Consider the following 27,010-nt stretch of genomic DNA (forward strand, 5'->3'; position numbering starts at 1 on the left):
TGTTCTGGTGCCCAGTGCCACACGTGAAAGTGACTGCTGTGGGCAGCCTGATAAGGCCGAGAGAAGTATCTCCCGCTCAGCAGTGCAGAGCAGTGCATGGCAGGGCTGGGCTGGGCTGGGCATGCGGAGAGGTGGACGCCAGGAGTGGGGCAGCAGCAGCAATAGCGGCGGCGGTGGTGGCGGCAGCAGGTGAGGCAGAAAGCCCTGGAAAGTGGACTGAGGTAATGCAGAGGGGGTCTGAGGAGCCCCGCAGCCAGCATACTGCTAGAGACATTGCTACCAGCAGAAAACGACGTTCAGGTGAAGACCAGTGTGGAACCCAAGGAGAGGATGTCGAAGACCAGGACCAGGGTTGAGACTTTTCCTCTAGCCACCCCTGGCCAGAAGATTTTTCCAATCCCTAGTAAGGAGGGATTAGCAGTTAAACAAAAATCAATCTGCATTACACATCATATATTTAGTTCTATAAAGATCCAAGTTCATTGTTAAGTAAACTGTATAGTGTTCACCCTAATGTTGCTTTCCTCCCCAGCCTCTTAACCAGATTCCAAGTTCAAGAACCCCATCAGGTGCTGTGACATGGAAATGGGTGAAGCCGCCGGCCCTGATGTTAGGATCTTGGAGCCAAGTAACTGAGCCATCAGGCCCCAAGTCACACAGACCCTGGCTAAGCCGGTTCCGTCCTCCCTTCGGGGATGGCTAGGAGACCAAGTTTCATACAGTGGCCCTTGAACAGGGATCTTCCCTGCCTGGGGTAGGCAGGTAGGCCCTCTGATGAAATGGAGCCTGCTTGAGGGGAGCTGGTCTACCATTTCAGCAGGTGGTATACTGATTCTATTTGTAAGGGATTTTTGGTACAGGTTGGTCTTAGAAACGGGAGGCCTGGGAGTCACACGGGCATCCACAAGCCTCTCTGGTAACCTGCCCTGATGTCTACAACTCCCAAATCCTTCTTACTGGGCTTTGAGTCCCACTTCTTCTTAGGTTGTCCTCAGAGATGAAAAATAGCTTGTTAGCATTTCTGATGTAAGGCCTTTGGCTTTCTCCTTTTCAAGTTTAACAATTTCTATTGCTTCTAATGTAGGACGTATCTGCAGATCATCTAATCGTCTCTGCGTCTAGCTCTGAGTCCTCTCCAAGTTCTCCATATGCCTCCTAGTTTTAGCTCAGGGTCAGGCATTGTCCCTCAGTAAAGAGATGGCAGAGGCTAAGAACCACCACGGGTCTCTATCCCTGCTCTGCCTGGCATCCCCCGGGGCTCGCTCATGCTTGCATTCATAAAGCCGGTGCTGTATTTCGGACCCAGGCCCCAGGATCAAAATTTCTTGCTGGCGATTAACGTAACATGCTGGCAGAGACTCTGATGGTCTAGTGTGAGCTGTACCAAGAGAGGAAAGGTGGCTGCTGTGTTAAAGCGCCAGTCTCATCCTGAGTTAGACTCCTGTAGGATTTCTGGCAGACACAGACCCGACTGGGCACTTTATTGAGCTTCTGAGTATACCGAATCTCATAAGAGAACAGTCTCTACTTCTTAAATACACTGTGTGTGCCCTGAGTGCAACGATTAGTCAGCTTGCATTCTAGACGGTTAACTCATGGTGCCTTCATTGCCGATACTTTCCTGTAGCTTACTATTCAATTATTATGTGACCTGTGATGTTCTGATGCCATTTTTCGTTTCAGAACCTGAGCTTAGCATGCAGGCAGGACGACAGGGCGCCAGGGTTGGCTAGGCATTACCTGAGGCTCCACGTCCAGTATTGCAATCAGCCCTTGCTCATGGATCTTCCGGATGGTCTCCAGTTTTGTCCCGTACATTGCATCCTCGTGGCTGCCATACTCCAGGTACTCGTTATTAGAGATGTCTTGCATCATTTGGTCATGAGATACAAAGTAATAGTTCTTTCCATTTTCTTCATCTTTCTTTGGAGGTCTGGTGGTGTCTGCAAAGTTACATGTCAAGAGAGGTTTAAAAGGCTGAGCTTATGAGCTGATGCGTCCAATGGACCTACCCAGACTCAATCTCCTCTTAAAAGCTATGGATTCTGTAGTATGTCTCATGCCCTGTTCCCACCCCCAGTAGCTTTGTAGAACTAAATTCTAGAAGTCATATTTGTTTATGTGACATCGGACCACAGTAGTTGGTTAGTTGTTTGGTTTGGTGAATCTTTCTGTGTTTAGGTGAGATCTAGTTCATCCCTTCATGGGTCACCACAGGGGAAAGACACTAAATGACCCAGGGTTAACATAACTCACTCTATGCCTTAACGCAGTTAGGTCTTAAGAGAAGGAAACAAGAAGAATTTAAAAAAATGGAAAACCACATATGATTATTTAAATTTAAGTAAATTAAAATTAAATAAAATTAAAAATTCAGTTCCTCAGTCTCACTAGCCACATTTCAGGGGTTCAATACCCACATGTGGCTAATGGCTACTGTACTGGACAGTGCAGATATCTAATGCTGTCATTATGAGAGAACGTTCTACTGAACAGTGCTGGTATACAGCATCATGCAAAAGGAGAATGTCAGGATACAGCAAAAGGGATACTATATTGAAAATATAATGACCATAGCCAGATATGGCCATAATAGTTAGGAAAGACCTAAAGCAGGAATTGGCAAACTAGGGCCTGTAGGCCAAATACGGCCCACTGTCTGTTCTTGTAAATAAAGTTTTATTGGAAAAGAGCCATGCTCATTTGTTTACATATTGTCTGTGGCTGCTTTCACAATGGCAGAGTTGAGCAGTTGTGTCAGAGACCATATGGCCTTCAAATCCTCAAATATTTGCTGTTTAGTCCTTTACAGAAAAGGTTTGCTGACCCCTGACCTAAGCGAGTGTATACTAAAATATCTGCCAATAAGTCCTAGTTCTGTGGGATACTAATAGGACCAGGATTCTGCAAAACACACTTTAGGAAATGTTTTTCTAGACAAGCCAGGAACAGCAGTTTTAGTTTTCTTTCTCCCTTTGCTTCTTTCCTTTTTTGAGCAAGAACAAATTCATGCTATTCTTTGTTGTACACGAGTCCAAACCCAGGGGGAGTTTCCTCTCTCCTGCCCCAACTAGACTGTAGAACTGCCAAGTGCTCATGGACATCAAAATGTGGATGTTTTAAAGAAGAACCCTTTCTCCAGGCACATGAAAAGCTGAAGAAACAGCATACTATGTTGATGCTGTCCTATCTTCGGTCATTTCGGTAGGTAAACATACGCTATGTATACACCCAGGGTCAAATATTACAGCAGGTAGACATGATTGGGGTCAGCAGTAACACACTTTAAAACCAAGCTAGTTAATTGGCCATTTAATAACATGGAAGTTCAATTGCTTATGTGATCAAGAAGAAACTAAATGTTAGTGAAGCTTGCTGTATTCATGATCTAGACATAAAGAGAATTAAAAGAACATTTTAAAGCGTTTTACTAGAAAACTCCAGTGGTACCAACTGAAAGAATATTTGATGAATTTCTTTTTTGAGTAAATCAGACAGGGTTCTGGGATGAGAGTGGTCTTATGAAGCCTCACAGCTCTCTGGGATGTAAAGAAAACAGTAAATGGTGCTGACATGGCATTGGAAGGCCCTACAGGATGGAGCCAATCTTCCCATTTTTTCCTATTGCTCTTTTTCCCGACCAGTGATTGAACCCGGGCCCTCGGCAGTTGAAAGCGCAGAGTCCTAACCACTGGACCGCCAGGGAATTCACTCTCCTGTTGCTCTTAAAAATCATTCTCCTTTAGCTCTTCCCACCCCGAACAAAGCTCTAACTGCTAAAAAGCTTTTGGGATTCAAATTTTAAACTTTGGAATAATAATAATAATAAAAAATAAAATAAAATGATGGTAGCAAGATGGCTATTATCTATCCAGTATCTGCTAAGTGTTCATATGATCTCAAATCCTCTTTATTTTCCTGGAATTACTTCATTTTGTAGTTGAGGAAACAAAGAGGACAAGGGGTTAAGGATAAGATGTAGAAAATAAGGGGAATAAAAATATTACAGAGTTAAAATTCTTTACAATAAACAATGGATAGCACATTGGGTTTTAAAAGTGATAAAAGTCAAGAATTTAGGTACAGATTAAGGAAAATATTGTTATATCAAAGAAAATTATACTATCATTAAAACCTATTTTTCTGAAGAATAATTCATCTGGGTAACATTTATGGCATATTGTTGGAAAAATTAGATTACAAATAGACTGAACGAGCTCAGTCTTGTTAAACGACAACAATGATGACAACAATGATAACAACACACACACACACACACACACACACACACACACACACACGATGTGTTTGCACCAAGAGAAGCCTGGAAGGGTATACAATAAAATATTGAGAGTGAGGTTGGGATTAACTGTTAACTCATTTTCTTCTTTGTTCTTTTCTGGACTTTCCAAATTTCCTATAATGAACAGTTATTACTTATGTAATCAGAAAAAATATGTGAATTACAAGATTAGAAAAGTACTAGGAAAAATATACTTAAAGGAGAGTGAAACATTGCTTACGTGGAATAGGGTATGCAAACCGGTCTGGGTGCTTTGTGATGAGGGTGTTTTTTATGTGTCTTCTCCCAACACCATGCGCACCTATGTCATTTTTTAAAAAGGAAGTTAAAAATTGATAATTGTTAATAATATTCATAAACAGTTTTGAAGATGAAAATAAGAAAGCCACTTATGCAGTTAAACTTACCTAACAAGACTAGTGTTTTCCTTTTGAATGCTGTCAGTTTTACTACTTCTTCATATGTAACAAGATCTAATTGATCAAACACTAAAATGCAAAGATTTAGAAAGAATATAAATTTACAGAAGGAATATTTCATGTATGTAAATTATAATTTTACTGGCAAAACCAAAATTATAGTAAAGCCATGTCTTAAAAAATATGGATCCAACTTACAATATATAGCTTACATGTAATTTATGTCATATAACCTTTTGGGAGAAAATTTCATTTTTAAGCCCATGAAAATGCACTTTAGAACCAGGGTCATCCAAAGATATGTTGAGCACATGCATAAAAGTCCAGTTGTAAAAGATACTGCATATCTTTTCATGCAGTATCCAACAAATCATATGAATTCATTCAAAACAACATGCTGTTCATATTTTTGCAATTCTAAGAAATCAGCAATACTAAAAAGAAAAAGTCTGCAGACAGTGACCAACATGAATGCAACTAAAGTTAACCAAGAAAGAGGCCAGCTAGATTATTTCTAGGGATGGAGGAGAGATGCATGGACAGCTGGTCTTTAACTTGATGGTTCTTTCTTTCAACAGAGTTGCTGAAGGTAGCATGCTAGATTTCCTTCAAAGTCAAGTTTTGCAACTATGATTCCACACGCTTTGGAAATGAGCATCTCACAAGTTTTATTGTAACCCAGCTATCCATTCAATGGAAAGTCTTGGGTATGTAAGTAGGGGAACATGCTTCCCTAGGCCCCAAACTTTGTCAGCTTGTGTGTGGTAAGTAAGTTAGGATGGACAGAATGGGAAGAAGCATGAAGCAGAGTCTGAGCTTGGAAACTTTTGCAAAAGGGGAGTTCTCTAATCAATCATTACAGACTGAGAAGAAACGCTTTAAAAAATGTTTTTTGGAAACCTGCCTCTTCACAAAACTATTACAAAAACTTTCCCAAGAGGATGACCGTTCCTGTTGAAGTTTAAGGTAGTCCAATTCTCACAACACATTTGAAAATTCTCACAAGAAGGCTAAAATCACGTGTCTATGTTTCCCAGAATATTTTTCTGTGTGGTACTACCCATATGTTGTCAGGCACACACTGAAATTTCTTTTTTAAAAGAATATTGAATAAGCTCTGGATTTTAGAGGGGTTGAAATAAATTCCATGAAATTGATTCCATGGTGTAATAGAGGAATCTGAGATGCTTCAGTCAATCATTAAGAGAAGCTTCTACTCCCTGAAACAATATGGCCAAATGCTTTGAGTATCAGCTCAGTCCTTAACATTTGTGTTCTTCCCAGTAGCAAAGAACCTTAAAATGCAAAATAGGATACTCTGGAATGCAACAGATCAGAAACAAACGAACAAAAGTATCATTCCCAAAATACTAAAAAAAAAAGAAATACAATATGTTAAAATAAGGGTTAGTGCATGTTAATGGGTATTTGTGCATTTTTTTTGATAACTTGATTGCATAAACGTTGACTAAAAGACTTAAAAGCATATTCTCTAGCAACAGCTAAAAACCACAAAATGCTTTAATGGCAGATTCAGAAAATCAAAATGAACATGAGGCTGTCTGCGTGGCGGAGCTAGCTAGTCATGCTGCAGTGGTAATGGAGCGACGAAGAGTTGCAAAAATAAAAGCAGGAGAGCTTACGGCATTGCTTTTTATACCTATTGCCCTCTGAGTGATATTTTCGTCAAGAAAAGTATGCTTATGAAAGAGGTCCATCAACAAGCTGATATATTTTATTATATAGAAATAATCAAGCATCTCACAAAAGAGCAAGATGATGACACAAGTTTTCTGAATGGTATACACATCTCTTTCCCTCTACAGAGCCCTGACTCCAATCCTACTGAATTAAGTCATTTTTTTTCAAACACATAAGAATGAGTTAGATATCAACAATCAACATGACAAATGAACAGATATGTTACACATCAGTATCTTAACCATATATGAGTAGCATGAAGAGGGTACTCCGGTCTAAATGAAATCATCACGTAGTCATAGGGTGGAGAAACAATAAAAAAGGATATTTTAAAATATGACATACAAAGAATATAAGGAGAACACTTAGAGACTGAACTTTTAAAGGTTTTAAGTTGTTTGCTGATTTAAAAAAAGGGACTTAATGAAAGGAAACCGTCAAAAACAAAGAGGCACAGTCACTCAACAGGTTACTTACATGCACAGAGGCCATTGGGAGTAAGACAGCATGAAAAATGTACAGGGGTCATTGAAATATGGCTTTTAATATATTAGTAAAATAAAAGTATAATATGCACAAAAGAAACTTTACCATGCAATATTCTAAACATGAGGCAAATAAATCACATTAAGAAACAAACTCATTTTAATAAAAATTCAACAATATCCTTATATAAAAGCCAGTGGGTTTTATATACTAGCATATATGCATACAAATTTTGTCTGGGAATAGTTACAAGAAACCTTCTTCAGGGAGTGTAGGTGTGGAAGCCTTTTGCTTTTCATTCTGTATCTTTTCTAATCACATGTGCCTATTACTTTTACTATTAAAAAAATGTCAACAGGGCAGTGAGATTATGGGCCACTTTTTGTCGTCTTTAGAGTTCTCTGTATTAAAGAAAACAAAAATAATAGCTTTTTAAAGTCAACAGTACTAATTTGTGGTATTAAACATAATTTAAACACACCTATGAATGGTATTGTAGAAATCCTCTATGTTTGTATGTGTGTATGTAAATGGAGTTTCTCAGGATATTTAAATACCACTGCTCAGGGCTCGAACATTAAAAGAAAATGAATCAATGAAGAGTTTTAAAAAAGGTTTACATTAATAACTTGATCTTAAATTGATTTTGGAAGTCCTAGGGCTGAGGAATCTCAGTGCCTCAAAGAGTATAGTTCTTCTAGAAGCATGACAATACTTTTTGCATCAAATTTATGTGGCTAAAAGTCTTTCATGCGTTGCAGAAAATGTATTTGCTGTAAACGCTACACACACCATAATCAAATCTATTCCCAAGGCTTCAGAAATACTGTCTGGCATATTGTCCTGACTTCCTGGTAAGCTACTCAATGTTCATGACACTTTTGAGTATTTAGATACCTGTTCTCCAGTAGAATCTTTTCCATAAATAAGCCTTTAACATTGATTCCATATCTCAGTTGGAAAAGCTATCTTCAAAGTAGCTTTGAAGTATACTAGTATCTTCAAATACTGTACAAACCTCCACTTAGATAAGCCATTGTACACGGTAACACTGGGCCGAGTAAAGTGGGCCTAATGTTACCACATCCTCTGTTCTTTCAAGGAAAGGCAGAAACCCAGATTTTATGTTAAATATTTGATTTTCAAATGTGATAACTAATTAAGATTATTTTAAACACCGTGTGTATATGGGAAAAATAAAATTTAGTTATGGGTCACATTCAGCTAATAGACTGCCACTGTATAATGTGAGAGGTAGGCAACAATTTGAACAGAATTCTGCTTTAACTAGACATGTAGAATTTCCTGGTGACATAAATGGAAATAATTCTAGTATTTTATCATTTCCATCAGTTCTAGATATTGATAAAGTTCTCATCCTTTATTTTTACTACAAATGTAAACAACTTCAGAATTTAATGATAAGGTTTGGATCTTGTCAACAATAGCTGCTGAATTCTCAAAGATTTGAAGCAGGAAACAAAACATATGCCCTTATTTTATTTTTTAAAAATTACTTATTTTTCAATGTATAAAAATCAGTTGCATTTTTAAAAAATTGAAGTACAGTTGATTTACAATGTTGTGTTAGTTTCAGGTAGGTGTACAGCAAAGTGATTCAGATTCTTTTTCAGATTCTTTTCCCTTATAGGTTATTACAAAATATTGAGTGTAGTTCCCTGTGCTCCACAGTAGGTCCTTGTTGGTTATCTATTTTATATATAGTAGTGTGTATATGTTAATCCCAATGGCCCTTATTTTAATTTACTGAGGACTACGGGATGATTCCCCCACTGTATTTTACAATCGACTTTTGAATAAGTCAGAAGACACCTTTCAGAAACATAGCTGGATTTGTGGCCTATGAACCCATTTGGCTAGTTCTTGGTATTAAAGAATATGGTATTTCAAAGTTCTCAAAGCATTTGCCTTCCCAGTGGAGGTCAACAGTATGTGTTTCTCTCTTTTAGAGCAATTCTTTATGTAGGCAATGCCACATATTAGGATAAACTTTCATCATAGCTAAAAGCAGAACAGCTGATAAAATACTTGACTTTCCTTCCTGACAATTTCATCTCTCCTAAAGGCAAGGTAATCAGTAAGTAAATGGTTCTTCTGGTCTTTATAATTAACAAAATGTAAGAGTTGGCTGGTGATGGGGAAGAATGCTGAAGAGATGGTGGCAGGGACATGCCAGGGACATGCCAGGCAGCATATTCTAGAAAGTCCAGGGAAAAAGCCAGCCATCTTCTCCAGACCAGAAAAACTAATAGGACAGCTCATGAGTGATGATTTTGTGCGGGTGGGAATCCTAACAATGACATTCTGACTAGACAGTCACAAATGAGCCTAAACACAAGTTCTGTACAGAAACTTGAGTGGCCCTGCAAGGACCTTATAAAAAGCTCAGATTTTCTATCAAAGGAGGCTCTCAGGCAGTGACAAATACTGACATGTAGAAGGAACTGTGAGCATGAGGAAGGCTCTGAGGCCCGGAAGGCCACTGCTTAGGAAGATGTTGTGGATAACAAAGAAGTGGTGGGTCTCCTCTTAGTTTTAAGTTTACAAGAACTTAGATAGATCCATGGTTTTGGATAGGAGGTGTTGTGTTTAAAGACGACAGAGAAAAAGCAATTCTATTCCATTTCTATGAGGTTCCTGCCTTCTCTAGCAAGGGTGATATAGCCTTCAAACATAATGGGCAATGTTTACCAGAGCTAAAGCTTAAGATAAGGGACAGCAAATGAGTACTTGGCTTCATTAAATGATATCCATTTATCAGGCCCAGTGATGAAATAACCTGAGATCCACTGAACTTTAGAATTAGAAAAGATATCCTTTATTGACTAACCCAGTTCCCTCGTTTTGAGGCCCACAGGAGCCAAGTGATTTGCCAAAGGTGCATGGATACACAGGTGTGCTAACTTCTGGTCCTAGCTTGGGCTGGCTATTAAGCTTACAGGTAGGTGCGTTTGCAGGACTACCAAGCACCACTTGTGATGAATCAGAGAGAACAGGAACAGTGGAAGATCAGTGGTGCCCCAGTGGTCAAAGAATGGAAAAAGTTAACTCTGGAAAACACTGGCCACCAGATGGGATGCTGATTCTCTGGCAAAATTCTCAAGTGAACGATTCAACAGACTCTTTGTCAGAATTTAGAGAGTCTAGTTTTTCAATTAACCGGCTTCTTATTTTTCCTCAGAGCTAAATTAAAGAGTGTTGGCAAATTGAATACTCATGTCTACATGCCTTCCATCAGTAGAATATAAAAAGCTAAGGATGAATTGAGAGCCTTATCGGCCATTTTCTTTGCTTTTCTACGTTTAAATTAATTTTAATGCCATCTATATATCATTTAAAATCATTGTAAAAATTACAAGGTTATAGATATATATGTAATGTCAACAGACCTTCTGAGCCTGTTAGAAGCTGATGGAAATAAAGGTGATTATGGAGACCTGGCAATAACCACTGACATTTTGTGTTAAACAACATTCTGCTGCTACTACAGTGAATTTCTTCAAATAGTACTACTGGAGCATTTACAATTAGTTTTAACTAATTATATTTAACTAATCTACTTTGAATATTTCTTCCCTTTATAAAACAAAAATAGCCATTATCAGACTAGTGCTCTGTAGTGGTATATAACCAGAAATGATACCTTTTATTGGAAATAAAAATGTGGCACACTGTAGCTATCATGATGGGAAAGATTTCCGCATTTAACTGAACCATTTAAAATTAAGCCATGTGGTCACTCACATTCATTCCACATTATACAATACTTCAAAATGTTTACTTTTACTCTCTGATCAAGAAATGAATCATTCAGAGTTTCAAAATAATTTTTCCTAGTGAATACTAATAAAATATAATGCTCTACAGAGGGAAATGCATTTCATATCTGTCAGAAATATTATACTGTCAAACTGGGTGTGCATGATTGCATTCACTTGATTTTCTTTGCCATATGTTTGAAGTTTGGAGTTATTTCTGAAACCTTGGGAACTAATCTAATGCCAATGTTGGGGCTTGCACTTCCTCAGAAAAGTTCCTTATAAAAGGAGTCATATTAAGAAGTTATTGAAAATAAGTAAATCCCACCCTACATCATCATGCCTTTTCGTTAACTTAAGTTACATCCTGTGAGTCTTCTGGGAATTCTACTGCAATGACAGAGCATGCTTTTTTTGGTATTCATTTCAGTTCTTAGCAAATGAGTGAATATTTTGACTTAAGTTGAATGCAAGCTTCCATATAGACAAACATACCATGAAGGGTAGGCCAAGATAATGTTCTTGGTCTTTTAGGGGCTAAGAAATACCATGAAGGAAGAAGACTAGTGACAGGAACTGACCAAATTAAGTTAGTATCTATCTAATGTCATTTGCACTCTTTCAGATCAATCACTGAACCATTTGCAGCACAGCTCTCTGTTAAGAGCGCACCTTTGCCCTTAGAAATGTGGCACAGGGCCATGTCCAAGGGCCAGAGAGGAGCCAGGAGTGAGGGTATTTGCTCAAGGCCAATCTCAGCAAGGAGGCAAGAATCCTGGCAATTCAGCAAACTCTCAGTCTCTCATTTCTCAGGGGAGGACTTAATGTACTGGGTTCTTTGAGTTCCAGAGAGTACTGTTTCCAAATAGCATTTTCTTCCTATAAAGTATAGCTCTGTAAAATATTTGGCAAATAACCAACATAATAATCGAAGGCAAGGGATTCTTAAAGTTTTTGCAAGCTGATGATCTCATATGGTGAAATTTTTTTTGATAGAGAACTCTGAAGACGGAATTGAGATGTTACATCTACTTCAGTCTTTGAGATGTTTAACCGGTCTCAGTAAGTCGTACTTTTCCCTACCTGCATTGTGCTTTGCCAAATATTTATCTTTGTACTGCTTCTTTTTCTTGCCAAACCAAGTACAGCTGGCTTGCTGCTCCTGTTTGGTCTTCTCCATGGCAATGCAAGCGACTCGCCTAGCACACAAAGAAAAGAAAAAAACTAATGTATAGTTTTATGCTGATAAAAGAGGAAAACCAGTCATTTGAAGAGTTTACATGAACCTGCGTGAACAAACTCCTCACAAACTTTTCAAATCATTCAGATAAAGGCTGCTCCTTGACAATTTCCTAGAAAGGTTTTAAAAATGCAGGCTTATACGAAAATAACATTGTATCACTTGAACATATACTAACTGATAACACAGATGAAAAGTCTAAACATATAGTCATGAAATACAGTGGAATGAGTGTGGGATTTTGAGTTGAGACAGGTCTGATTTGAATCCTGGCTCTATCACTTATTAGCTTTTATCAATTTAGTGTTAGGTGCTTTTCTAGGAAATTTACATATATTAACTCATTTAATCTTTCTAACAACACGTGAAATCATGTCACTGTTTTACAGATGAGAGGATCAAAGGACTGAGAGGTTAATTAATTTGTCCCAATCACACAGCTAATTAAGTGGGAGGGTGAGGACAGTCTGGCACCAGAGCCCATGCTCTTAGGCGGTGCATTCTATTGGCAAGTTCCTTAATCTCTTGGAGCCTCTTGGATGGCTGTTGTAAAGAATTATAACAAAAAATGTAAATAATATCCCTAGCACAGTGGCAGGCACAGTAGATGCCTAATAAACGGTACTACTACTACTTGAAGATTCTAGGTAGGAAAAAAAAAGCTATGATTAAATCCAAAGTTAGAATTACATTCAGAAAAATCATAATTTTGTTCTACATAATTACAGTATTCAGCATTAGTAACATATACATAAATGTTGTTAAAAAGTTGCTCTCTTAGGACTTCCCTGGTGGCACAGTGGTTAAGAATCTGCCTGCCAATGCAGGGGACATGGGTTCGAGCCCTGGTCCAGTAAGATCCCACATGCTGCAGAGCAACTAAGCCCCTGTGCCACAACTACTGAGCCTGCATTCTAGAGCCCGCGAGCCACAACTACTGAGCCCATGTGCCACAACTACTGAGCCTGCATTCTAGAGCCCGCGAGCCACAACTACTGAGCCCATGTGCCACAACTACTGAAGCCCACACGCCTAGAACCCACTGCAATGAGAAGCCCGCACACCACAACGAAGGGTAGCCCCCACTCGCCACAACTAGAGAAAGCCCGTGCGCAGCAACGAAGACCCAACGCAGCCAAAAATTTAAAATAATAATAATAAAAAAAGTTGCTCTCTTAGGTTTAAGCTAAGCAAGTACTTGCCTTTCAAGATATTACCACAGAAGGTTTTGCTTAATGACTTTGCTTGTGGGCCAATGTGGGGTGCCCGAGTGAGCCACATATAAGGAGAATCCAAAATGACTATCAGAGTGCCATACAATGCTATTGAAAATGACGAGTTGTTTTCCAATGAGATTGTACTGATTTGCATTCCCACCAGCAGTATAGAGTTCCTGTTGTTCCACTTCCATGTGAACACTTATTATCAGTCTATAATTTTAGCCATCATGGTGGACGAGTAATGAAATAACACTGTGTTTTGAGTTTGCATTTCACTGATTATTAATGAGATTGAGCACCTTTTATATGCTATTGGCTATTGGATTTCCTCTTTTGTAAAGTGCCTGTTCAAATCTTTTGACCACTTTCCTATCCAGTTGTCTTCTTCTCATTGATTTGTAGGAATTCTTTATATGGTCTGAATATTACACTTTTGTTAGTTATATGTGTTGGAGGTATCTTCTTCCACTCTGTGGCTTGCCTTCTTAATCTTTTCATGGTATTTGATGAATGTAACTTATTAGTTTTAATTTAATCAAATCTAGCAATGTCTTCTTTTATGGGAAATATTTTTGATATCTTTTTTAGGAAATCCTTCCTTGTCCCTAAAGATATTCTCCAATATTATCTTCTCAAGGGTTTATAGTTTTGTCTTTCATGTTTTGGTTTTTAATACACTGGAACTGATTTTTGTATGTGGTGTGAAGTTAGGGGTCCAATTTCTCTCATTTTTTCCCTAATAGATAACCAATTGCCCCAGCACAACTTATGGAAAAGTCTATTCATTCCTCACTAGTGACTATTTATGTATGAGAGTGTTCAGGGGTTCTCTTCAATTGGTCTATTTGAGCATCTCTAAGCCCATACCTTATTGTCTTAATTACTACAGCTTTATAATAAATCTTGGCATCAGTGGGGCAAGGCCTCCCTCCTTATGCTTCTAGAAGAGCATCTTGACTATTCCTGATTCTGTGCATTTCCTTGAAAACTTTAAAATTAGCTTGTCAATTTCAAAACGGTTGGGATTGAATTGAATCTATGAATCAATCTGGGAGGAATAGACATCTTTACAATATTTACAATATTGAGTCTTCTAGTCCCTGAATACAGTATGTCTTTCCATTTATTTAGGTCTTCTTTAATGTCTCAGTAAGTTTTATAATTTATCCTCTAAATGTCTTGAACAACTTTATTAGGTTTGTTCCTAGGTTGTTGATTAAAAAACTTATAAATGGTAGTTAAAAAATTTGTAATATTGAAAAATTCAAACATATACAAGAGTAGAGAATAGTGTAATGAACCCCAAATATCTACAACCCAGCTTCAACATTTATTAACTCATGGCTTATTTTGTTTTATTTACAACCTACCCACCCTAAGATTACTTTGAAAAAAATCCGAGTTTGTATCATTTCTTCCTTAAATATTCTTAAATTCCCTTTAAACCTATAGGTTCCCCCTCCTTCCCTCTCTCCCTTTTCTTCTTGCAAATTATTTGTTGCAGAAACTGGTTGTTTGTCCTATAGTTTCTGATCTCACCCCTGTGGTGTCTTCAGTAAGTCTCTTTGTCTTTTGCATTTCCTGCAAATAGCTAATTAGATCTAGAGGCCTAATCAAACTTAAGTTCTATTTTTTTTGCAAGAGTACTTTATAGTATTATGGTGTTGCAGGTGGTGTTATGTAGGGTATTTAAAAATTATTTTCCGTTTTTTACTGTAAATAGAAATATTGATTTTTGTACACTGATTTTACATCAGCCATCTTGCTAAACTCTCATTAATTCTAATTGTTTATCTATAGATTCCTTTGAATTTCTACACAGAATCATATCACCTGTTACATTTTTTTTCCCTTCCAATAATGTTTGCTGTAGGTTTATTGTAGATACTCTCAATCAAGTTTAAGGAAGTTCCCTTCAATTCACAGTTTGTGAGAGTTTTAATCATGAATGGATGTTGAATTTTAAAATCCGCACCTATGGCTATGACCATGTGGATTTTTCTTCTTTAGTCTGTTAATATGGTGAATCAGGTTGATTGGTTTTCCAATGTTGAACCAGCTGTTCATTCCCAGTACAAACTCCACTGGGTCAAGATGTATATCCTTTTTATATATTGTTAGATTCAATTTGCTAATATTTTGCTGAGGATTTTTACATCTGTGCTCATGAGGGATATGGGTCTGTAGTTTTCTTTTGCCTTTATGGACCTTTGGTATTAGGGTAATGCTGGCATCATGAAATGAGTTGGGAAGTGTTCTCTTCTACTTTCTTAAAGAGTCTTTCCTCCATGTCTCTTTCTCTCTCTTGCTCTTTGAGGGCTTTATTTATATTTATTTCTTTATTTTTGGTTAGGAGAAAGACATTTATTGGGAAATACTGTGAACTCTCAGTAACAGCAACAAAGTCAATCTCCATATATTAATTACCTAAGTGGCATAGAGAGGAGGCTGATGAAACCTTTGCTTTGGGAATTCTTCCAGTTCAAGCCAATATGTGCTGTCAGTCATAACTACAGCTTCTGTGAGGCACAGGATCTTTGGAAACATAAACAGAACTGAGGAATTTTTGACAGGTTAAAAGAGATGAAATCCTGACCTCATGAAGCTTACGTTATAGTGTACAGAGTATCTTATAATAAATGTTTTTCAGCTTAAAAACTTTAAGAAAAAGAAGTTCCCAGTAAAAATTTGTGGTGTGGCCATATGTGGTGTAATGACAGAGGAATGATACTGATTTTTACTAGGCACTCAGGAAGTGAATGTTATTTCTTTTAGCTCAGTATGTGCAAGGAAACTGTGTTAGAATTTAGGTCAACCTGGAAGGAAATTTCAAACACATGTTTAACATTTTATTGCTGACTTGGATGAGGATCTAGTAGGCAAGGGAAGGGATGACAGATTCAGGGACTTAAATCGTATCAGAGGATTAGACTGATGGGCCTTGTCAAGCAAGATGAGATTTAGCAAGGATAAATAAGGTAAGGTATTTGGGTCCAAAAAAATTGATTTCTCATCTACAGGATGTGAAAAATATGACTTGGTAGCAACACATCTGAACAAAGCTTCTGGGTCTGGCTGATAGTATTGTTTCAAATCTTTCTCATTAGTATTACACGTCCATCGACATTCTAGAGACCAATTCACTTTTCCAACAAGGGACTCTGCTTTTCCCCCTCAGTTGGGAATGCCTTCCTATACCTCCAGAGTCCTACTGTGGTCTCAAGGAACATACTGCCCAGTGGGCCTCTTCCTCTTCATCCTAGTTAGAATCCCTGTCTCCCTCTATGGTCACTGTAACTTTATTGAGTTCCGTTTTTCTGCAATAAACTGAACATAACATATAAAGTGTAACATTTCATCAGTTTTGAAACATTAATACATCCCATGAAACCATCACTACAATCAAGATAACAAACATTTTCATCACCCCAGGAATTTTCTTATGCCCCTCTGTAATCCCCCCTCCCTCCTCCAGATCCCCAGGAAACCACTGTCACTGTAGATTAGTTTTGCATTTTCTGGAATTTTATATAATGGAATTATACAGTATGTTCTCTTTTTTGCCTGGAAACCCAGCCTAATGATTTTGAGTTTCACCCATATTGTTGTGTGTTATCAATAGTTCATTTCTTTTTATTGCTTAAGAGCATCCTATTGTATGCATATGCCATCATTTGTTTATCCATTTACCTGCTGATGAAAACTTTAAAAAATTTTAGCCATTCTAATAGGCATGTGGCCACTGAGTTTTTGTTAGTGCATTTTTTGTCCTTGGAAATTCATTTTGGTTCTTTTTCAAATCTGCTATGCCATTAAATTTTTTCCCCCTCTTCTCTGAAGATATTTTTTAAGCTTTTACTGATTTTTAAAAGCTTGCTAATAAGCACAGTTGTTTAAAAACCTTTGTCTCCTAATTCCAATATATGAAGTAGGTTTGAGTTTGTTCCTGGCGTCTTTCATTTCTGTCAGGTCTCACTGGTTTCCATGTGCGCCTGCTTATTCTGACTTGCTGGTAACTGCCCTCAAGAAAGTTTACGTGGGGGGTCAGGAGGAGCTCTAGGATGAGGCCTAGGATAAAAGTGTGCTCCTTCAGAGAGTTTCATTTGTTTATAACAGATATTTGGAACTATTAGTAAAGGGGAAACCTCACATCAAGCACATAGCTGGAGTTTCCCTGGCTGTCCCGGGCTATGTGTACCTGGGTGCAAATCCATTCAAGGTGGACCAGTGGCCACAATTTTTTCAGGGGAACTTTGCTTTTCTTTCGCTCTGCTCACCGACAAGGCAGCCTTCTCTACAGTCCCCTGGTGTGGAAGGGCAGTGAGGGGATGCTTATCTGTTTGCTCTTAACCTGGGGGTATAGCCTTTTGCAGATCCTGACAATGCGGGATGAGTCTCCTAAAAGATTCTCCTACTTGTATAGGCCTTATTAGGTCTTAACCTTGGTCCTCTGGCAGGGAAGTTTTTAGTAATAGAAATGCCCTCTTGGCAAAATGGACCAATTTGGTACTCTAATTTTTACTGCTCTGATTAATGGCTTTCATATAAAAATTGGTCACTGAGTTCCCCAATACCTTTTCAGCTACTCAGTACTTTTAAGGTCATTTTCAAAAACATATTTTCTGTAGCACTTTTCATTTTTCTTTTCCAGTGGGAGGATTGATCCAAATAACCTAGTCTACCATTACAGGAAACAGGAAGCAAATCTGCTTTCCCCCTGCCATTTCTCAGGCTTCCTCCAGAGGACTCAGAGTTCTAGGTACTGGTGAGACATGATTTATACAAATGAGCTGACTAGGGAGAAGAGGTCTGGAGTCTACATAATTATTTTCAACAAATGCTCATTAATATATGGCAACATTCAAGAACACATTTTGTAAAACATAAATATCAGTGATAACATAGTAACATCACCATCAAAATGACTTAGAAATCACTTTCCTCTCACTAATGCTTAAACTGTTTTCTGAAGATGAGACTTGAAAGACAGCATCAGATGGAAGGCTGCTACTTCCTCTAACTAGGCCTATGTTTCCTTGTGTAAAATGATGGCATCTGAAGTTCTTACCAGCTCTGACATTCTAAATTTAAGAGTATAGCTGAAAGAACTGATCAAGCAAAAGAGATTAGCTGAGAAATCCCTTTAATTAGTGAAAAAAAAGGATGAAAAGTTGTATGTGTCTATGAACTCTATGCCTTTGGTCTCTTTCAGCTAGGTTCTTTCAGCTAGGTTCAAGTATTTTGGACATGAAGTTATCTTTTTTGCACTAGGTTTCTGATATATATTGCCAAAGTACTGACAAAGGTAAAACTATTGACATTTTTCAAAAAACAGCAAATTGTAACATTAGTAACAGAAATAGATTTTACCAAAATACACAGTAATCCGTGACTCCTGTCAGTTAAAAACATGTCTAAAAACTGTTTGACTTTAACCTGCGTTCAAAGCCTAAACTGTCTAACAGACACACATTTTTAAAGACCTGGCAAGGGGGACTTCCCTGGTGGTGCAGTGGTTATGAATCCGCCTGCCAATGCAGGGGACACGGGTTCGAACCCTGGTCCGGGAAGATCCCACATGACTCGGAGCAACTGGGCCCGTGCGCCACAACTACCGAGCCTGTGCTCTAGAGCCCGCAAGCCACAACTACTGAGCCCACGTGCCACAACTACTGAAGCCCGCGCACCTAGAGCCCGTGCTCTGCAACAAGAGAAGCCACAGCAATGAGAAGCCCGCACACTGCAACAAAGAGTAGCCCCTGCTCGCAGCAACTAGAGAAAGCCTGCACGCAGCAACGAAGACCCAATGCAGCCAAAAATAAATAAATGAATAAATTTATTTTAAAAAAAAGACCTGGAAAGGTAAAGAACGAAGCTTCTGACTGTCTTACCCTTCTAAGAGTGAAACATTTTCTCTTTAAATACCTGGAATGACCGTGAATCCTGGCATTTGAGTTTTTCGCTGGTGGTGGAGTGGCATGGGGGTGGTGAGAGCATGTGGAGGGGCAAGGAGTGGGTACATTTAAAAAAATGCAATTCTAAAAGGATGGAAACAGCATATAGGAATAGAGGGCTCTGCTAAGAGACCACGATGTGACCATGACCTGAGGCTAGTCGCTCAGCCTCTCTACAGACCTTCCTCTCCTCATGTGTGAAACAAAGACCTGACTCTATAAGCAGGAGCTTACTTGGTGCTGACAATTTAGAATTCTTGGATGACTAATTTGAACTGTGTTTGGCTAATAGAGCAAGGAATATATTAAACAGGTTTTACCCTATAAAAGAATAAAATATAAAGTTGAAAAATGGATGGCCAGGCTTCATTTTTATTGGAAACTAAAAGAAAACAACAAAAACGTACCATTCCTGAAGTTCTGGAGAAGGAATGAGACCCGCAGTTCCATTTTTGGAGTTTTCCAGTTTACCCTGCCACCAGTTGTGATCATCCTTACTGATAATCTGGATAATGTCACCAACTCTGAATCGAATGCCAGCTTCTTTGCAGGGGATGAGGTCATCCTTGGCTGGATCATATTCAAATTGTGCTCTTACATAGATCTATAAAACAGGAGTTTGTAAGAAAAAATGCCATGGTGATGTGAAAGAAAACAGTCAGCCCTAACTTAATAACCACATACCAACACTTACTACAATACAAACAGGACATTAGATGGTGAAAGCAAATATGATGCATGGAAATACAACACAAAAAACAGCTACCACTAGAAACAATGTACTACTTTTGGTGTGTACAGGTTCAAGTCTTTGCTCTTTTTATTTGGAGGGAACACTTAAGATACTTCCTTAGTAAAAATAGACTTAATTTCTGCTTTTACTATAATAGGATAGGCTTAAAATTATAGAGAAGTATGCTTACCATTTTAAAATCTGAATATATTTAGTTGCTATTATGCATAAGTTGTCATGATCACATGGCAGCCTTTAAACCATGACCACAAGCATTCAGGACAGGTTTTAACCCTAAAGCAGTACATGATACAAAACTAGCAAGAACTCCGTGTTGGTATCTTGCTGTAAAATGCTTACATGACAACTGGCAGTGTGTCTACACACTGCTGATAAGCTTAAATGTAATTCAAACAATTTTTTAAAGCATTTAAAAATAGTTTTATTTTTTAAACAGGATTTAGACTTTGTATTTTACTCTTTTTAGAGAAGAAAAATGAGTTTGAATCCTGGCTTTGCCAGTGTAACACTTGAAATCTGCACAGAGCTTCAAGATATGCATGGTTTAAGGCTCTGAGTTTTATGATATGTGAATATAACTAGTAAATATTATAAAAGGAAACAGATTAGCATACAAGGGGTTATATGGTACCATTTTATGAATCACTGGATTTCTAAATGATTTAAAATAAGGTGCTAGATATTGAATGTTGCATCACTTATGGGTGAGTTCTATTAGGTGCTAGTTTATGCAAATCTTAACTCACAATTTGATATTTTTTAATAGCACATTTCACAAAAAGTACCATAAAAATTCTATCTTTTGAAATTAAATTTGAATATTAATGTTTAAGTCACTGTAAAACCAACCTGAAGGCTTTGGAACTATTGTGTGATTATTCTGTTTAAGTTTCTTTTCAGAAATCCAGCCTATAAAATTAACAAGTCTCTGCATTTGCACCTAAAATTCATACTCAAAGTGCCAGCAAATTGAAAGTTACTTGCTTGTGTTAGGCAGCACTTAACTTTTCATGTTTGATTAGGCTGTAAAGCCAGGAATTTTCTGTTCTTTTTTTTTTCATTGTATATGGCTTTTAGAAATACACATGCAGATACAAATTATGAAAAAGCCTTCAAACTTCAGATAATTATTGCTTAAAAATGTTCACTGGCATGTACGTTGTAGTTATTCTTAGAATTCTAAGAATTTTGTAACCTTTAAAAATTTTTTTCCACCCCAGAGGCAGGCCCATAAGATCCCCAAAGGCTGAATTCTCAACCATCAACACAAAATGATCAGGTTGAAATTACAATAACCATCACAGCTACAAAGATGTTAGGAAAAAAATCTTTATAGAGAATTAGTCATGTGTAATGTGTTAAAATGAAATGGTACAAGCTCTCAATGCTCAAATGTTATGGTCCAAAATGCAGACATTATGGGATGAAAAGGGTTAATAAAGGATTGGCTATTAGCAGCTCAGTTTAGAGAAGTTTCTATAGAGGGTATCTATTCACCTGTCGTCCTTTTGGTTGGGTAGTTGATGGCAAGTCCTGTAGAATAAAGCCAACCCAGGAGAAAAATTTTCATTTACTTTTCAAAGAGTACAAGGTAATTTGTGTGTTCTGTTACAATATGGTTAAAAAATGAGCTAGATTTAAGTTGTAAAGAGATAATATACATTATTCCATTTCTCAGAAATGTTGAGTTATCAAAAAAAAAAAAAATCAAACCCAGGCCATTTAGCAGCAAGCTGAAGAAAGCAGGTAAGTTTAAGCAGAGAGAAAATGTGTTCTTAAGAAACAACTCAGCATCTTCAACACAAAAGCCACTGCAAGTGAAATAGCCTATTTAAAAAACCCCCCAAAACTCAAAAGAGCTGTTGCCCTTTTCAACTTAGTCACTGCAACCATTTAGATTTCGAAAACTTCAATGGTTGTACGGATTTTCACCATCTTAAAGTTATTAAATGTTATAAATGAATTCCTTTGGTAGCCTGTTTTGAAGCTGCAAATAAAAGTCTTAGGAAATTTTCTTCCACAATTTCTCTTATATCATTCCATTTGAGGTGATCTCTAAATTATTTAAAAATTTATCTGATAAAAATGTTGATATATTTTTAAAGGGCAAGTTAATAGTCAGGAAAAAAGTGATACTGCTGTATTATTAGAACTCTCAATATTTTTAACAGCAATATCAGCAACTTAGAGATTTTGTTACCCCAAATATTGCACACCTGCACGTATTAAGTGCTCCCATTTGTTTAAATTAAAAACAATTCCTTTTACTTTCCAAAATGGATAGTTCTGAAAAAAAAAAAGTAAAATTCCAAGTTCAAGTCAAAATATAAAGTACTTTGTGTTAAAGATGTGATAATAGCGTGGCTTAAGTGCAGTTTGAAGCCAGTTCCTTTTGCTGTTTATATCCAGGCAAGGCTTATAGTTCACAAAAGTATGTGCACGTACCACAATAACAGAGGGCACACCAATTCGTAAACTTAGATAGCGGAAACTAAAACATGTTGCTGATATCACTCAGAATAGACAACTACAAAGCCCGAGAATACCCAAATGCCTACTCTGCAAAATCCTTACATTTCTTTATCTTTCTCAAATTTAAAAAAAAGTTGAGAAATTTCAAGAAACTTCCATTTACATCCTTTGCATAACTTTGAGCAAAGTCATAAATAGTAGATGGGTGACAGAGAAATATTTTGAGAATGACCAAAGCAGTCTTGAACTACATTTCTTCAAATTTAACTAATGAAAGGCATTTTTAATGAGAAGAAAATGTTGAAAAAGATTTTCCAGGAGTAAACTGCATTGTAGCTGTAGTAGCCTTGTATATCGGCAGAAGACAATATTTCCACTGAACACATGTAACTAGAACACTCATGGCAGGTGGCACCAACAAAATTGTCACACTTTGCTGTGTGGAGCTAGAGTTCTTACCGAAACAGAATTGTTAGTGCTGCTATGACCATTAGCTGGGGACTGTCTGGAAGTGGAGGGGGAATCTCTCTGAAATAAGACACAAGGTTCATTAACACAGAACACCAGCACAGAAACAGAGATATTCACATCAACAGTTACAACCACAGTCTGACAACCATTTCCTTTGAGGTTTTAGCTATAAAGGTGCCATACTGACTTACTTGCATGATTTCACAGAAGTATGGAAAAAAATTTTACAGTTTGAAGATTCACATATTGTAAGTGATGACCATGTCATTCATTAACCATTTCTTTCCTGTCTCTAACATTCTATAACCTTTGCTTTCTTTAAATAAGACCCTGAAGGGTGACTTGATATTAAAATCCTATCAAGTACTGTAAAATGACAAATATTACTATAAAATTATTGTGCTGAAGATCCCAACTGCCTAATTTTTATTGAAAATTAGGTTTGAAAAGTATTTAGTAATCCTTAGGTACCTTGGTATCAAAAATTACTGAGTGATGCAATTTGAAGTGAAGTGAATCTCAAAGACTTCTCATGTTGTAATCACCTTAGAATCTTTCTAGGATAGATATTACTAATAAGGGTAAAAGATATACACCAGAGAAGAAACCTTTATTCTTTTAGATTATTTTAGCAGATTAATTAAAACAATAATCTTGAGCCTCTAAAGATTCTGGCAAAGATCCCAGCAGCCACAACCACTATACTATGTGACATGCTCAAAATCCTTTCCAGGCTCCACTCCCTTATTGTCCAAATAAACTTTAATGTTAGAAAAAGGAGGGGATGAAAATAAGTATTCAAAAATTTTTGGTTTAGTAGAGTTCTTTGAAACCTTTGAAATGTGCATGTCTGCTCAAAAGACATTTGCTTTTTCTAGAAGACTTAAAGAAAACCTCCGGAACTTGTTAGCCTTTAAATAATGGGATCCCTTAGATGAGTATTGTCAGATGTTAGTGAGCAGAATGATGTCTAGGCGCCACCCCCAGAGACTCATGTCAGTAGGGCTAGGGTGTGGGGCAGGGGTCCCCTCTTTTACCAACGGCCAGGGGGATGCTGGTGGCCAGAGAGCTTTTCTTTGGGAAGTACTGCTGTAACTGGGAAGAGTCCAACCACAGGCTTGAATTCTGGCAGAGCACAGGAGAGTCAGACAGATTGGGGGTAGGGCTAGGAGGGGAGTACATTTTTCCTATTCTTCAGAGGTAAAGAAGGTAAGAGAGGGCTCTTCTTACTCGAGAGCATAGCATTTATATGTGTAATTCTGGTCCCACCCCAAAACTAGTTCAACCACTCAAAAACACAAGAGAAAATTTTTAATAACTAACACTATTTTCTGGTTAGTGAGCCAAAAAGACAAAAATCAATCGTATTTACTAAATTTCTTCCAAGATGAGAAATGGTATGAGGACCACCTGTGATTTTTAGACTATCAAAATGCTTTACATAAAAATGCATGTGGGGCTTCCCTGGTGGCGCAGTGGTTGGGAGTCCGCCTGCCGATGCAGGGGACACGGGTTCGTGCCCCGAGCCGGGAGGATCCCACATGCCGCTGAGCGGCTGGGCCCGTGAGCCATGGCCGCCGAGCCTGCGCGTCTGGAGCCTGTGCTCCACAACGGGAGAGGCCACAACAGTGAGAGGCCCGCGTACTGCAAAAAAAAAAAAAATTAAAAAATGCATGTGACAGTCTCTCTTTTCCAGTAAGGTTTGTGTACTAGGTAACAAATTTCAAAACTATAAATCCTGGAGCAGAAGTAGTTCTATATTTTGTCTTGAAATATAGTACTAATTGAAGTTCCATAAAAAGCCACCGAGAGGAGCTCAAGACCTGATATAACAGAAACCCCAATTGTCATGGCTCACTAAAACTATACTTGACAGAACTACAAATTCTTATACATATCTTCAATAGGTTTACAAAAAAACATGAAGCCTCTGATTTTTCTTGTGAAATTTACATCACTACTAGAGACTGGAAGAAACATTATAATTTCTCCATCAATTTCTCCTAAGTACAAATTCAATCTTCTAGATGAAATAAGTTGTCTGCCAGTCTTAAATATTAACTGGAGGAAATGTGTACTTCATATTGATGTACACATACTTGGAAGATGCACAAGAAAGAACAAGCTTCAGAAAAAAATGTTCAAACTGAATGCGCAATGACCAAAGGATGACACCATTTAGGCCGGCTCATATTTCCAAATATAAAAAGAATAGATTTTTGAATTTCACTAACCAATAGCAAACTGAATAATATAGGTTGGGAAAGCTACAATTTCTAAAGGATAAGCCTATTGTAAGAAAGGAACTTTGGGTTTGTATTACTCTAGAAAACTTGTTTACGAATCAGATAACATTCCAATTTAAACAATTTCACAGAAGGTTGCAAAAGCCTATATTCCTCTAATAACATCAGTTATCAATTTCTCATAGACTTAACATCCATCTAGAGACCTGTCACCATTATCTGAACTACTCTATCTTAACAGAAATAGACCACTTCTCAGATCCTTGGAAAGAAGAAGTATCTATGTGATTTCTTAACAAGGGAAGTGAATGTACTTCCTGGAAATATTATTGCAGTTATGATCTTTTTTTCCCCCAGAGACTCTATTTGTTCTTTATTAAGTCTTTGTCATTATTTGGAGCTTCTCTATATGTATTTTGTTTTGATTCCAGCCTGTAGAAAGTTAAAGTGCTGAGGACATCTCCATGGAAGCAGGGCTGAGTAGGTGGATGGGACCTACTCTGTTCCGTTATCTTTGTTGTAAAATTGGTGTGCAGTGATCAACAGCACAGGCAGAAACAATTTCCCAGAAAGCCAAAACATTCAGCCATCAGCAGACAGTTAGTTAAGAACCCAGAGGAGACGGGGTGTTTCGTTAGAGCTATTACCTCACAGGACGACGACTGAGTGCGGTAACTTGGCACGATCTTGAAGGTGATACTCCCCCGCATTTCCCGCTGGAGGAAAAAAAAAGGAGAGCTCTTTTAACAAACAAATGTTGCACACAAAAACGCGCAAGAAACCACTGAAAAGGTGGGGGCGTATTTAATGCAAGTCAGCTGAGAGTGCATGGGCCTACAATGAAACCTAGTTATAAAAGCAGGAACTGCTCACACTAACAGTGGAGGTTATTCCTGGGAAAAGCCCTGCAAAGTCAAGGCTGACTGTCCTGGTCTTACAGCAAAGGTATAACAAACCTCTGATGGTTACCTTTTCATAGACACGAATACAACTCTAAGTGACATGCCTTTCAAGAGTGAATGTAAGTTGAACTGTACAAAAGAACAAGTAATTACATAAGAATTATATTTGGTAGGCTACATTATGATGGTGTACTCCATAAAAATCTGCTCTTTAGGGCTTCCCTGGTGGCGCAGTGGTTGAGAGTCCGCCTGCTGATGCAGGGGACACGGGTTCGTGCCCCGGTCCGGGGGGATCCCACATGCTGCGGAGCAGCTGGGCCCGTGAGCCATGGCAGCTGGGCCTGCGTGTCTGGAGCCTGTGCTCCGCAACGGGAGAGGCCACAACAGTGAGAGGCCCACGTACAGCAAAAAAAAAAAAAAAAAAAAAAATCTGCCCTTTATTTCATAATTTTGGCATTAGTTTTGACTGTAGTGAGTCTGTGGTGCTTATTTCACCTTCAATAGATATAAGTAACATGGCAGGCTGCTACATTGTGGTGGGAAGAAGGTCCAGGACAAGAGGTCCGAAACATCTCCCTCTGCTCACCAGGGCCTGTCACTCCGCACTCCCTACCCCGCCCCAATCCAAAGCCTAATTTGAACACAGATTTTGAATATGCATGGTAAAAAATGGCCTGGTCTACTATGACTTTCCTTTCCCCTGTGCTGTAGAGAAATCCAATACAGCTGGCTATGACTCAGCTACACAGGAAAGAGGCTTCTGACACTGCTGATGTCAGCAGAGTTGAGGTCAGTGAGAAACTAGTTCACAAGCATGCACAACTGCAAAGGTTTTCTTTAAACATCTGTTCAATAAGAAATAGGAGACAAAGGATTGAAAGGAGAATGTTCAAGCCCACACTGCTAAAGATGGGCAAAATGTTTCTAAGCTCTGCTGCATGTGAACATTTTCCTAGCTCTCAGTTTTTATGAATGTTGTATAAGTTCAAGTCCACACAAATGATGGTACCAGAGATACTCTGATTATAAAAGAATATCCTTTATTTGTGCATTAATAAATAAG

At 38.0% G+C, this 27,010-nt stretch overlaps 1 protein-coding gene across 9 annotated transcripts in view; it reads right to left on the minus strand.

Annotated features, from left to right (window-relative positions):
- Positions 1–27,010, minus strand: part of CASK (calcium/calmodulin dependent serine protein kinase) — a 389,761-nt gene that overhangs the window by 14,417 nt on the left and 348,334 nt on the right. For 4 of the 9 annotated variants that reach the window (XM_082865256.1, XM_082865252.1, XM_082865255.1 and 1 more), the window contains exons 17-23: positions 25,693–25,761; positions 21,354–21,389; positions 19,510–19,706; positions 11,772–11,887; positions 4,711–4,791; positions 4,524–4,604; positions 1,741–1,943 (exon numbers count right to left, since the gene is read on the minus strand). In XM_082865256.1, the coding sequence (XP_082721382.1) occupies positions 1,741–1,943; positions 4,524–4,604; positions 4,711–4,791; positions 11,772–11,887; positions 19,510–19,706; positions 21,354–21,389; positions 25,693–25,761 (783 nt within the window). Of the gene's footprint in view, positions 1–1,740; positions 1,944–4,523; positions 4,605–4,710; positions 4,792–11,771; positions 11,888–19,509; positions 19,707–21,353; positions 21,390–22,787; positions 22,857–25,692; positions 25,762–27,010 lie in introns of all 9 variants that reach the window. The other 5 variants (XM_082865254.1, XM_082865253.1, XM_082865258.1 and 2 more) reach the window with 3 other exon arrangements.

The sequence above is a fragment of the Leucopleurus acutus genome (assembly GCF_964270905.1).
Source record: "Leucopleurus acutus genome assembly, chromosome: X".
NCBI classification, from domain to species: domain Eukaryota; kingdom Metazoa; phylum Chordata; class Mammalia; order Artiodactyla; family Delphinidae; genus Leucopleurus; species Leucopleurus acutus.